Consider the following 13,224-nt stretch of genomic DNA (forward strand, 5'->3'; position numbering starts at 1 on the left):
CTATGTCATTTTATTTTATTAATTTAAATTCTTTATTGTTTAAAGTATTACATATATCTCCTTTTTCCCCCATTGATCTCTCCCTGCTTGCTCCCACCCCCACCCCACCCCCAGCACATGCTCTCATCCCCCTACTCTCTATATTCATTGGTTATGCTTATATGCATACATACAAGTCCTTTGGTTGATCTCTTACTCCCACACCTTCCCTGCCTTCCCTCTGAGGTTTGACGGTCTGTTCAATGGTTCTATGTCTCTGTATCTTTTTTTGTTGTTGTTCATCAGTTTATGTTGTTCATTATATTCTACAAATGAGTGAGATCATGTGATATTTATCTTTATCCGGCTGGCTTACTTCACTTAGCATAATGCTCTCCAGGTCCATCTGTGCTGTTGCAAATGATAAGAGTGCTTTCTTTTTTACGACAGCATAGTATTCCATTGTGTAGATGTACCACAGTTTTCTAACCCACTCATCTGCTGATGGGCACTTAGGCTATTTCCAGTCTTAGCTATTGTAAATTGTGCTGCTGTGAACATTATTTCATGACTAATGATAGGTGTGACCTACAATTTGAATAACACCAATCTAAATGAATTTCCAGTTGTATTTCTCATTATAGTCATGAAAAACAGATATGCCGCTTGATTTAGAGCAGCGGTCGCCAACCTTTCTGACCTCACATACCACCAGTTTCCTGAGGACCGCCGGTTGGCGTCGCTGATTTAGAGGGCAGTAAAGTTTGCTCATCAGTATAATGCAAACCTATAGAAATATTCTAGAAAATAACATTGGGTGGCAGGAATGTGAAAATGCGAGATAATCTTAAATGTTTATGTTATTTGCAAGAGCTGGACTCAGACTGAGCCTCTAATTGTATGTGTATGTATAGATAAATCTTACAGTCAGGGCCTGCTTTCTGTAATCTGGCATGGCCTTGTTCCTAAAAGATATTCAATAAATACTTGTTGCCTGAATGAATGACAGTGGCATCTACTGTTTTATTTGTAATTCTAGGTTTCTTTAAAGGGACATCTACACTAATAAAAGACAAAGATGCTAATTGACCATACCTTTGCTACGCTCATCAGCCAATCAGAAGAGTATGCAAATTAACCCAACAAAGATGGCTGTTAAATTTGCATACTGCAGGCAGATCTTGCTGCGCTGCCCCGCCCAGGTGGCAGCGCAATCCCAAGCTGCCCCCGACCCCAGTGTGGGATCTGGGCCTGTTGCGTGCGGGTCAGGGTGGGCTGGGTGGGAAGCAGCGGGATCCCCAGCCGCCGCCTGCCCCAGTACGGGATCTAGGCCTGCCGTGTGCAACCGAGGGAGACGCAGCAGGCATCGCGGGATCCGGCATGCCATCTGCCACCAGGGGAGCGGGCCTAAGCCAGCAGGTGGTTATCTCCCAAGGGGTCCCAGACTGTGAGAGGGCAAAGGTTGGGCTGAGGGACCCTCCCCCCCTCGAGTGCACAAATTTTTGTGCACTGGGCTTCTGGTATAATATAAAGGGAAACAGAAAACTATATCTGATTGTCTCTTTGTAAGAGCTGTGTTGGCATTCATAAAAAAGTACTTTAATTCCAGTCTGTCTTCATGGGTTAATCCTAAATTCAACTGAATACGTACATAGAAGTCATGACCTAGGTCTTAGTCTCAGGAGCTTGGGTCATTTTTCTGAGACTGACTTTCTTCATTTGAAAATGAGTACTTTGGAATTATAATTAGTAGTTAAATTACTGGAAGTTATGATTCCTGGGGAAAACGCCAGGAAATACTGATTTATTTATATCCTCTATATGGACTATGAATGGTTTGACTTGTTAAAAATATGACTGTTACATATAGACAAAGGCCTCTACTTCCATGATAACATACTTTTCTGTCATATGTGCTACATGTTTATAACTTTCTTGCCTCTCAGTCAGTATTAGTGGGCGGCAAAAGTATATCTGCAAATTGGAAGGTGATAACCATGGTTTGATCTTAGCAACAGAGCACCTTTGTACAGTGTGTCAAAGAAATGTTAGATCATGCCTGTGTGACCACCAAAACTCTTTCTAGCCTTAGATCTGCATTCAGGGATTCCTCTCTTATGCCACATGCCCTTTTTATTTTTCAGTTTTTTCCTCTTAACCTATCCCTCCTTCTTCTGCAGGAATGACATCTTTGTGTTCCTGCTAAGCACCCGAGCTGGAGGACTGGGTATCAATCTCACTGCTGCAGATACAGTAAGTCATGAGAGCCAATACATTGGATATGCAGGTTTTCTACTATAAATATGTTCAGTTGGTATCACCCTTTGCTTTGTATCACAAACTTTTTTCTTTGCCATTGGTGACAGTAGTTGTGCTTTGCCTGGAACTGGAACATATTAGCTTTCCTTTGGACTTTTCTATCCATTCTGTTGGAATAAATTTTTTATGCATTTATTCAACAAATATTTGATGAATGCCTACTATGTGTCTCATACTATTCTAAACACTTGGAATGTGTCAGTGAATAAACACTGGAAAAAAATCAGCCAAGTCAACTAGGAGCTCTAAACAAATCAGGAAGCATTGTTTTATCACTCATGCATTATTTCACCATAGGAAAACATCATATTTTTGTATCCCAAACTTCAAAAGGTGGTTGGAGAGCAATGAAATTGGAATTAAAAAAATAAAAGACATTTCATCAAATGAACTATCCTTTCATACCTAATCTCCTTGTGGGGATACTTCAGCATCTGAAAGGGAGAAGAAAAGAACATTCCTTTTGAATCTCAGAAATATTCCCAGGATTCAAATATATTTAATAATTTCCATAATCTTGAGACATAAAAATGCATAAGTGGGAAATTGTTTTGTAGAAGGCATGCCTCTAAAAATGCCTCTCGTGTGGAGGTTGTGGAGCCTCTCTATGAAATACTGAGCATCGCAATTCCCACAATCAGAAGGATGCATACTGGAGGGTCATGGATAAATGAAATACAGGGGTGGAGAGGCTTGAATAGATGCACAGCAGCAGAGCTGGGACTAGATTCCACATGTCCTAGTCTCCACTTCTAGGCTGTGTCCCCCCTTTTTCCTTACTCACTACTACATAGAACTGCCTACTTTCAACCTGGCTGGTGTGTCTAGAGCGTCAGCCCATGCACAAAGGGTAGTGGGTTTGATTCCCGGTCAAGGGCATATACCTGGGTTGCAGGTTTGATCCCCGACTCTGGTCAGAGCATGTGCAATCAATGTTTCTCTCCCCCCGCCCCACCCCCCGTCCCCTTCTTCCCTTCTTTCCTTCCTCTCTCTGTAAAAATCAATCGAAAAAAATATCCTAAGATGACGATTAACGACAACAAAAAAGAATGAAAACCAGATTCTAAATATCAACCATAGGATCAGCTATACCTTCCTTGGCAACTAAACCTCTTCAACCAGTTAACCAGGTTGGGACAGGGCTCCAGGGCCTGAGGAGCTAGCTAGGTATATTCTGTCTTGCGTGCACATCATTAGCCACAGTCATCTTAAGGGAAGGCTATCATTTGGTGGTAGGTGCTGTTCTTACGGGTTTTCTGATATGGTGGCTCACTTGGTAGCATATCGGATAGCAGAAACTTGGCTTTCTCTTTGCCCCTTGCTTCTCTGTAAGCATTTTATACTGTCCCAACTGGAAGTCATACTGACAATGTGAATAAAAGATTCATCCGTTTCTCCTAGCTGATCTTTTGGACTCCAATCTCAGCCCCCAGCCTCATACCTACTCTGTTTTCTTTACAACCATGCCACTCCCTTGCTTAAAACTCTTCAGGAATTCTCCATCATCTACAAGATAAGCTCCTTTACAAGGCATATAGGCCCTTCATTTTGTGGCCTTTATCTCTCTTTCCAGCCTAATAAACAGATTACTTCCCCTTCTAAAATTTACCTCATAGAAATGATTTACTTGTAGTTTTCCTGAACACACCATCCTGTATCACACTGTTGCATAAACTGTTCCCTCAACATAGATCACTCTTCGTCCACCTGGCAAATTTTAAAACCTCATTTTTGATCAGGGGTTGTGTTATATGGCCTAGTCATGCTTCTCTGGTAATATGACTAAGATGACATTTGAGCCAAGTTCTGAAGAAAGTAAGGAAGCAAGCCAAGCATATATATCTGTCAGAAAGAAGAGCATTCCAGGCAGAGGAAATAAATGCAAAGCCCTGAGGTGAGAACATGCTTGGCATAATCAGGCAACAGCAAACAGCCCTATTTAAGTGGAACATAATTAATGAGGAGAGTGGTGTGAGATGAATGTTGCAGAAGCAGGTCATGTAGGTCTTAATAGGCCATGGTGAGGATTTTGAGATGGGAAGTCACTGGAAGAATTAGAACAGACATCTGACGTGAATTGGCTTATAGGTTTTAAATGTGTTCCTCTGGCTTGGGTATAGAGTAGGGGTGGGGAGAACTATAGGGAGCAAGGTGGAATCAAGTTCAGTTAAAAGTTAGACACAGATGATGGTGATGGACAAGGGTTGAAGCAGTGAAAGTGGTGAGAAATAATTGGAGTCTGCATGTATTTTGAAGGCACAGCCAATAGAGTTTGCTGCCAGATTGGATGTGGGACATGCAGGAGGTGTGATGAAGAGCTCCAATGTGTTTGACCTCAGCAGCTAGAATGAATTACTAATTAAGGGGAATATTTGGGGAGCAGATTTGATTGGGGGGACTCAAATGTTTGGTTTTGGGGGGATTAAGTTCAAGATTTTTAGCAAACACTAAATAGCAATGTCACCCAGGCAATGGGGTCTCTGGAGTTCAGGAGAAAGATTGGGGCTGAAGATGTGTTTTGGAATCAGGTCAGAGATGATCATTTAAGGCCATGAGGCTGGATAAGTTCATCTGATCAAAATGTATTTTCCTTTGCAGCCTGCCTATTTTAGGTTTGGTCTATGGTTTCTTAAGGAATAGGTCCCCTAGTTGTCCAATTGAATGGTCAAAAAAATAAGTTTGAGGGGGAGAGATCTGCATCATGCTTCCAGTGTTCACATAGTTTGCCTTGTGGGGTAAGAGCTCCTGCCAGCCACTGAGAACCAAAATAGGCCTTTAATCCATAGCTAGGGAGTAGAAATAGGAATTCCCTTTTCATCCTGGGGGCTAAAGAGGGGCTCTGAATATTCTGAGTTCTCAATTCCAAAATAATTTACATTAATTTTGAAGGGAAGGCTTGGGGATTCACTTGTAAATTAAAACCTTCTGGAATACTCAGAAAAATGAGACCACAGATTGAAATGAATTCTAGGTTATGGTTTGTGTGAAGTCAGGTTATATTCTCTGTGTATTATTAGAGAAACAATAGGCTTAACTGCTTGCCTGGTTGGTGTTTTTCCTTTGTCCTGAGTTTATTTAGCTTTGGAAGATCCCCAGAGACATTTATGGACAAGAAGAGGATAGTCAGCCTAAAGTGCCAGAAAAAACTCAATCTCTGATGACGAGAATGCATATATAACCGTGCTTATAAACAGTGGGACTTCGGCCCACTCTGTTAGTAAAAACGTGATTTTAGCCTGTGACTAACGGCAGCTGCCCCTCACTGTCTGTGTTCTTCCTGAAGTAGGGGTCTCTTTGCCTTTGACTCTTTAGTGAGGGGTTGTTACAATCTGCACTGTTTGTTTTGTTTCTGTGTCACACGTGTAAATGCTTACGTGTAGAGAGAGAGAGGAGCTTTTGTCCCTTGGTTGCAATGTGAGAAGTCCTTTGTTCCTGTGAGACAACATGGGACAGCTTTCAGCCCTCCCAAGGGACTGCACTTCCACTCCTTCTCTAGGGGAAGGGGGTTCTACCCTCCAAGTGCTGGTCTTGTTTTCCATTTCAGTTCCTCTCCCCTGAAACTACTTCTCATTGACCTATAGCTAAGTGCCTCAACCTCTTCTCAACTCTCACCTCCCCCTGTCATTTCTGTCCAGCCTGGTGTTTACAGCTTCATGGAAGATACTATTAATATATTTCCCCTTAGTCATTGCTGGGCCACGCTTTGTGAATTGACTTGCTGTCATTTTTCCTAATTAAGTCCGTTGTTCTGATGCCTTCATTATTATTTGTTTTTCTCCAGAATGTCTCACTGAGTTCCATAAACCTGATTACCAAATGCAGGTGTCTTCTCTGTCCCACTGCCTTGGTCATTGCCTCCTTGATTCCCCGCCCCCACCCCGATTTCCTGTCATAGCTGATTCAGTGTTCATTTTATTGTAAAGTTAGATAATAAGCATACAACTAGGTTAGTTTTTCATTCTCGTTCTTCTTTTAACTTATTAACTTATGCATATTTCATATTCTTTTCCCCAAGGCAAGTATTTTTCTAAATAGAATCTTATTTTAGTCTCTCTTCCTCCCAAATTCCTCACCTCTTTTAATCCATTTAAATGATAAATAGCCACTAAATTTGTCAGGGGAGGAAAGGGTTGAAGTTAAATTGCAAACCTATCTCCTTAGGCTAGTGATGGTGAACCTTTTGAGCTCGGCATGTCAGCATTATGAAAAACCCCAACCTAACTCTGGTGCTGTGTCACATAAAGAATTTTTTTGATATTTGCAACCATAGTAAAATAAAGATTTATATTTTTGATATTTATTTTATATATTTAAATGCCATTTAACAAAGAAAAATCAACCAAAAAAATAATGAGTTCGCGTGTCACCTCTGACACATGTGTCATAGGCTCACCATCACTGCCTTAGGCTTTAATCTTCTCACTGTTTATGAGCTCAAAAAAGACAAGTAGCCGAAACCGGTTTGGCTCAGTGGATAGAGCGTCGGCCTGCGGACTGAAAGGTCCCAGGTTCGATTCCGGTCAAGGGCATGTACCTGGGTTGCGGGCACATCCCCAGTGGGAGATGTGCAGGAGGCAGCTGATCGATGTTTCTCTCTCATCGATGTTTCTAACTTTCTATCTCTCTCCCTTCCTCTCTGTGAAAAATCAATAAAATATATTTAAAAAAAAAAAAAAAAAAAAGACAAGTAGAATCAGGTTTGGTTGACCCTGAGACTTCCAGTAAAAAAATGTAAATGTTATGGAAGCACCTGTGAAATAGAACATCCCATAATGAATTTAGCTGACCCAGTGCCTCAGGCTTTGACACTAAAAGTACTATGTTTAGGTGTGACATAAGCCCTCATTTTCCACATATGTGGTCATTTTAGATATAGTAGCAAGCAGTGTTTCCCACTAGTCCAATTGACAGTCTCCTTTTTATTAACTCAGCCTTCTCTTCTCGAAAGTTTAAACAGATTTTCTAGAATTTTGCCTATCTTGTTGTTGAAACTGCAAAATGCCCTGTGGTCAGGTTTGCTGTGCTCCTCTACAAGGGACAAGTGTTGTACACTTACAAATCCTAGTTCTGTGGATACTGGATTATCAATAAGCTTTCACAGTGATTTCTTTCTTTGGCAGGCAGTTTATAATTCTCTCCCCCCAAATTCTAACCTATACTAAAAATTGAGGCGTTATACCTGATATAGAAGCAACACAAAGGAAAAACCAATGGGGCTCTTACTAGAGGTGAAATGGGACAATAAATGGGTCTGGGCTGCCTGTCACTACTTGAGCCAATTAAGCAGAAACGGCGTTGAATCATATATGATTATTATTCTAGTAATGCCAGCAGTATCGGAAAGTAACAGGTCATCCACGAAGCATCTGCTCTGACACCTCCTGCTAGCTGGTTGATTATAGAGGGATAAGGAAGAGAGGCTGCATGGAGGGGGAAGGGGGAAGGGGGAAGGGGGAGGGGGGAAGGGGAAGGGGGAAGGGGGGGTTGGGGTGGCTACAGGGTCTGTGGTCCCTTGTGTCTCCTTCCAGGACCTTGGAGTCCAATAACAAGGTAAGGAATTTTCAGTGGTGTTAAAACCAGCTCCACCAGTTCTTGGGACCCTGAGAATGGTTAGCATTCCTGAGGCAAACTCCATGAGGAGGTCAGGGTCTAGGTACAGCAACCAAATCAGATCACAGCACATCTTGTTCTTTGTCCTCAAAGTGTATTTTCTTTTCTGAGGAATGGACCCATCTAGGCCCCAGGGTGTCTCTTACCTTTTTATCACTCTGTCTTTCTTCTTGCAGCACATCCTCTAGTTTTCCAAGGTCTGTAAGAAAGCCTCTTATCTATAGTTGGTAAGGTGAATAATCATTATACAACTGTGGTCCTATTCTTTTTTGTTTTGTTTTATTAATCTTCACCAGAGGATATTTTTTCCATTGATTTTTAGAGAGAGTGGAAGGGAGGGGGAGAGATAGAAAGAGAGAAAGAAACATCAGTGTGAGAGAGACACATCAATTGGTTGCCTCTTGCACGCGCCCGACCCAGGGATTGCGCCTGCAGCGGAGGTACCTGCCCTTGACTGGAATCGAACCCATGACCCTTCAGTCCATGGGCAAGGACCCTCTCACCCCTGAGCCAAACCGGCTAGGGTGTGGTCCTGTTCTTATTGTGTGCCCTTCCTCCCTATCATTTCCCCCTGTTAATATTATCACCTTAAATCTGTGAGATTAGTTCTATATGGGAAGTGTCTTGCTGAATTGTATTATTCCTGACCTATTATAATTTCCCTTAATGGATTTTTGGCTCTGAATCCTTTCAGGGAAAAGGGACGTTGGGTCTCTTTTGTCACTGCTTTTGGTTTATGGGGTGGCAGAGTTCTGAAGTCCTCCCTGTCTGACAAAAGAAGGAGGGAGCCAAAAAGGGGAAAACAGTTTTAAGTGAAGTCAATAGATAATCCATGCTTCATTGACTGAATCATAAGTCTAAGCTGTTTTAGTCTTACTTTTTGGACACAATGATGCTGATGGCTTCTACAGTGAGCCCTATACTGTGTCAGCAAGCAGTCATGTAAATATAGGCATATATTCTATGAAAACAGAAGCAAATAAAACACAGAGGTTAGTGCATACAGTAAATCATAAACCAGAAGAGAAGATTTTTAGATCATGGCTTCCGGTGGAATGATACCACACAGTGACAATCTGATAGATTGTAGTTACATTTCTGGTGAGGTCTGGGACCAACGTGGCATACACAGACACAGCCTTAAAAACAAAACTTTGGTCGTAGCCAGTTTGGCTCAGTGGATAGAGCGTCGGTCTGTGGACTGAAGTATCCTGGGTTCGATTCCAGTCAACGGCATGTACCTCGAATGCAGGCTCAGTCCCCAGCCCTGTTCAGGTCACATGCAGGAGGCAACCAATCCATGTGTCTCTCTCACATTGATGTTTCTCTCTCTTTCTCTCCCCCTCCCTTCCACTTTCTCTAAAAATCAATGGAAAAATATCCTCTGGTGAGAATTAACAAAACAAAAACTTTGAAGACATTTAATTATACAGTCAGGCCTTGACTTACAAGTGTCCCGACTAACGAGTGTTTTGAGATACCAGCTGTCTCTCGGCCGATTTTTTGCATTGAGTTGATAGAGTAATTTGAGTTAACGAGCTCCTTAACGAGCTCGGTCTCAGAACAAATTAAACTCGTAGGTCAAGGCCCCACTGTACTGGAATCCAGTACCCACAATTAGACATTGTAGTTTTATTTAAAGCATAATTTTTCTCCCTAAAATTACCCTTATTTTCAAAGAGATTATATCAAGTCTATTTTTTTGTTTGTCCTAACTGTTTGCATAAACACAAGAGTAGCAATTGATCAAATTGATCACACAGGCATTCTCAGATTTGCTTTGCTGGATTTCATTCACTGATAGGGAATCTTTAGATTGAGCTCTAGTGAACTGTAGGCCTTTCAGGGCAGAGAAGCCAAAGCCAAGGTTTCCTGGAATACCTGTATGTTTTGGGTCGTATTCTCAAGTCCTTGAGGTCCCCAAGGTATCTTGAGGACACCTTGCCATATTTCAGGAAAGCAACCTTCATTCCTTACCTGGAAAGAGTGTCATGAACCATGTGACCAAGCAAGGTACCAGGCTATTTCTACAAGGCTTATCGCTTCAAATTCAGTCTTCATCCTCAAAGCTTGCTGGTGACATCCACAGTCCTGGCATGTCACTTTCAGACATGACATTCCACTCAAAGTCTTGGTTAATAAAACCACACTTGGAAACTGACTTTATGTCCTGTTATGAAGAAATTAGATTCTTATTGGATATATGCAAATAAATATGCTGCCATGAGAACAGTAATAGTCATTCATTAAGAGTTCCTAAATTCTGGAGGGAACAGGTAGGAAGAAAAATGTAAATGCCTTAATATTGCTTATGAAGGTATAATTTACCAGATTGCTTTAAGAAAAGAAACAAGTTTCCTTATGTCTGAAAAACAAAAGATTAAAAATCAACAATACTTTCAACAACAAAAATGAGTTATTTTCAGTTCATTCAGTCCCATAATCAATTTTTGTTTCTCTTGATTTTTCTTGCCAGTACTTCTATAAATCCAGATACTTCAAATATATTTTCATTTTAGAGAAGAAGGGAGAGGGAGGGAGAGATAGAAACATCAATGATGAGAGAGAATCATTGATCAGCTGCCTCCTGCAACCCAGGCATGTGCCCTTGACCGGAATCGAACCCAGGACCCTTCAGTCCGAAGGCCGACACTCTATCACTCTATCCAAACCAGCTAGGGCAAATTTAGGTACTTTATAAAGTTCTAATAATTTTCATCCAGTTCGAAGGGGATGATCTGAAACTATTCCAAGAGATATGTAATTTAAAATAAGTCAGAATCCTTTCCATGGATCTCTCAGAAGATGTAACATTTTTACAAATGCATTATAACAAAACAGTGACTGTCTCTAAATAACAAGAAGAAATTTAAAATGACACGGTTATGGATTTGATTATAATGCAATTTACACGGAACCCTGTCCTTTCTGCAAAACACAATATTCCAGAATAACAGTTATAAATGAAAGTATATCCGAATTTATAGACTCCTGGAGATTTTTACATAATTTCCAGAACATCCACTTTCATATGCATACATAAATAAAATATAGTTATTATTTCTTTATTTGACAAAGTTTCTCATGTACCTTAAGCATAAAAAACAAATCCTTGAGGCATTCCAGGGCCTATTGGAATGACTTAAAGCCATTCTGGGTCAAGAAAAGGTTTCTTAAAATTCAAACCCTGGGAAGGTTGTCAAGCATATTTGACCAAAAGATTATATATTAATTATTATTATGAAACTATTAAATTATGTATTTAAAGTATAACAAAAGGGTATTAAACACAAACATAGGCTAATAAAACATCAGTTCCCACGATTAAGAAGATGGCTTTTTTTTTAAGTAATCAAGTATGTGATTAGTATAACAATATATAACCATTTCAATACTTTACAGTTTTGCTTCCTAGGCAAATACAGGAAAAGCTATTTTACTTTTAACAGACTGGAAAACGACCAAACAAATTCTGTATTAGTTTACTGTAGATTCATTTATCTAATTAAGTGTATTATTCAGTTTACCTATACAGTAGGTCCTTGGGTTACAGCGCGATGTAACGCGATTTTCGCCTTAAGTCGCAACCCACCTACATAAGCACCTATGTCACTCACATGGAGCACATACAACAGCACTAATGAAGTGAAACAGTAAAAAAAATTTAAAAGGAAGATAACAATTCCTGACCTTTACTTGTGGTAAATAAATAATAAAAAACATAAAGCACATATGTACATACGTCAAAATGACAGAACTTTTTTTTTAAATTAAATCTTTATTGTTCAGATTATTACAGTTGTTCCTCTTTTTTCCCCCATAGCTCCCCTCCACCTGGTTCCCCTCCCACCCTCTGCCCTCACACCCCCCCACTGTCCTCATCCATAGGTGCACGATTTTTGTCCAGTCTCTTCCCGCATCCCCCACACCCCTTTCCCCCCTAAGAATAGTCAGTCCACTCACTCCCTTTCTATGCCCCTGATTCTATTATAATCACCAGTTTATTCTGTTCATCAGATTATTTATTCACTTGATTTTTAGATTCACTTGTTTATAGATGTGTATTTGTTGTTCATAATTTCTATCTTTACCTTTTTCTTCTTCTTCCTCTTCTTAAAGGATACCTTTCAGCATTTCATATAATACTGGTTTGGTGGTGATGAACTACTTTAGCTTTTACTTATCTGTGAAGCTCTTTATCTGACCTTCAATTCTGAATGATAGCTTTGCTGGGTAAAGTAATTTTGGTTGTAGGTTCTTGGCATTCATCGCTTTGAATATTTCTTGCCACTCCCTTCTGGCCTGCAAAGTTTCTGTTGAGAAATCAGCTGACAGTCGTATGGGTATTCCCTTGTAGGTAACTGAGTTTCTTTCTCTTGCTGCTTTTAAGATTCTCTCTTTGTCTTTTGCTCTTGGCATTTTAAATATGATGTGTCTTGGTGTGGTCCTCTTTGGATTCCTTTTGTTTGGGGTTCTCTGCGCTTCCAGTCAGTGTATGCTTAATTTTGAGTTGGTCCTTTATCACAACCTCGAGGACCTCACTAGATTTCTTGAGGGTCTCATTAAGTTTATCGGCGGTTTCTAGAAAATTCTTGAAAAACCTTAAAAGTGTGGTTTTGAACTCTATATCCAGTCGTTTGCTTTCCTCCATTTCTGTCATTTGTGTCCTGTTTCTTTGTCTCCGCATTTTTTATGCTTCCCTGTGTTGATAGAGTGGCTTTCTGTGCTAGGTGTCCTATAGGGCCCAGTGGCTCAGCCTCCCCAATTACCTGAGGTGGACACTCTTGGTGCACCCCTTGTAGTCTTTGTGCACAGTCTTGTTGTAGTTAAGCCTTGATTGTTGTAGGTATCACTGGGAGGAATTGACCTCCAGGCCAATTTGCAGTGGGAGAACTTCTGTGCTGGAGACACCCCTCCGGGGCAAGACTTGCTTTAGTGGAGCTTTGGTGCTCGCTGAGTTTGTCTCTTGAATATGTCCTTTATGGATCCGAGGAGCTGCAATCTGATGGTCCCACTCTGACCACTGGGCACACTGGCTCCTGGATCTCTAAAGAGGTCCTAATCTAGCCTCTGCCTGAGGCTACCTAGCAGGAGCTCAGCTGTGAAGCAATGCGAGTTGCCCTGGGGCCTTGGGCCAGCTGCAGTTTGTTAGGTAATTTTCAGATTGCAAAGGGCCAGGCCTTTCATACGCAAAAGCCGGTGCACAGCTTGGGCGGGGCGGGGGTCCCAGGGGATCAACAGGGCGGGTGGAGCGAGCAGTATGGCTGCCCTCAGAGGCCCCACTTCTCAGTGTCCCAGCAATCGCTGCAAGCACCT

The 13,224-nt window shown here is 41.2% G+C and overlaps 1 protein-coding gene across 1 annotated transcript in view; it reads left to right on the forward strand.

The window, feature by feature from the left end:
* Positions 1-13,224, forward strand: part of INO80 (INO80 complex ATPase subunit) — a 156,631-nt gene that overhangs the window by 124,969 nt on the left and 18,438 nt on the right. Inside the window, exon 29 of the mRNA XM_081112971.1 lies at positions 2,160-2,232. Coding sequence (XP_080969097.1) covers positions 2,160-2,232 — 73 coding nt within the window. The remainder of the gene's footprint in view (positions 1-2,159; positions 2,233-13,224) is intronic.

This window comes from Myotis nattereri (genome assembly GCF_964212035.1).
Source record: "Myotis nattereri genome assembly, chromosome: 1".
In the NCBI taxonomy this organism is placed as follows: Eukaryota; Metazoa; Chordata; class Mammalia; order Chiroptera; family Vespertilionidae; genus Myotis; species Myotis nattereri.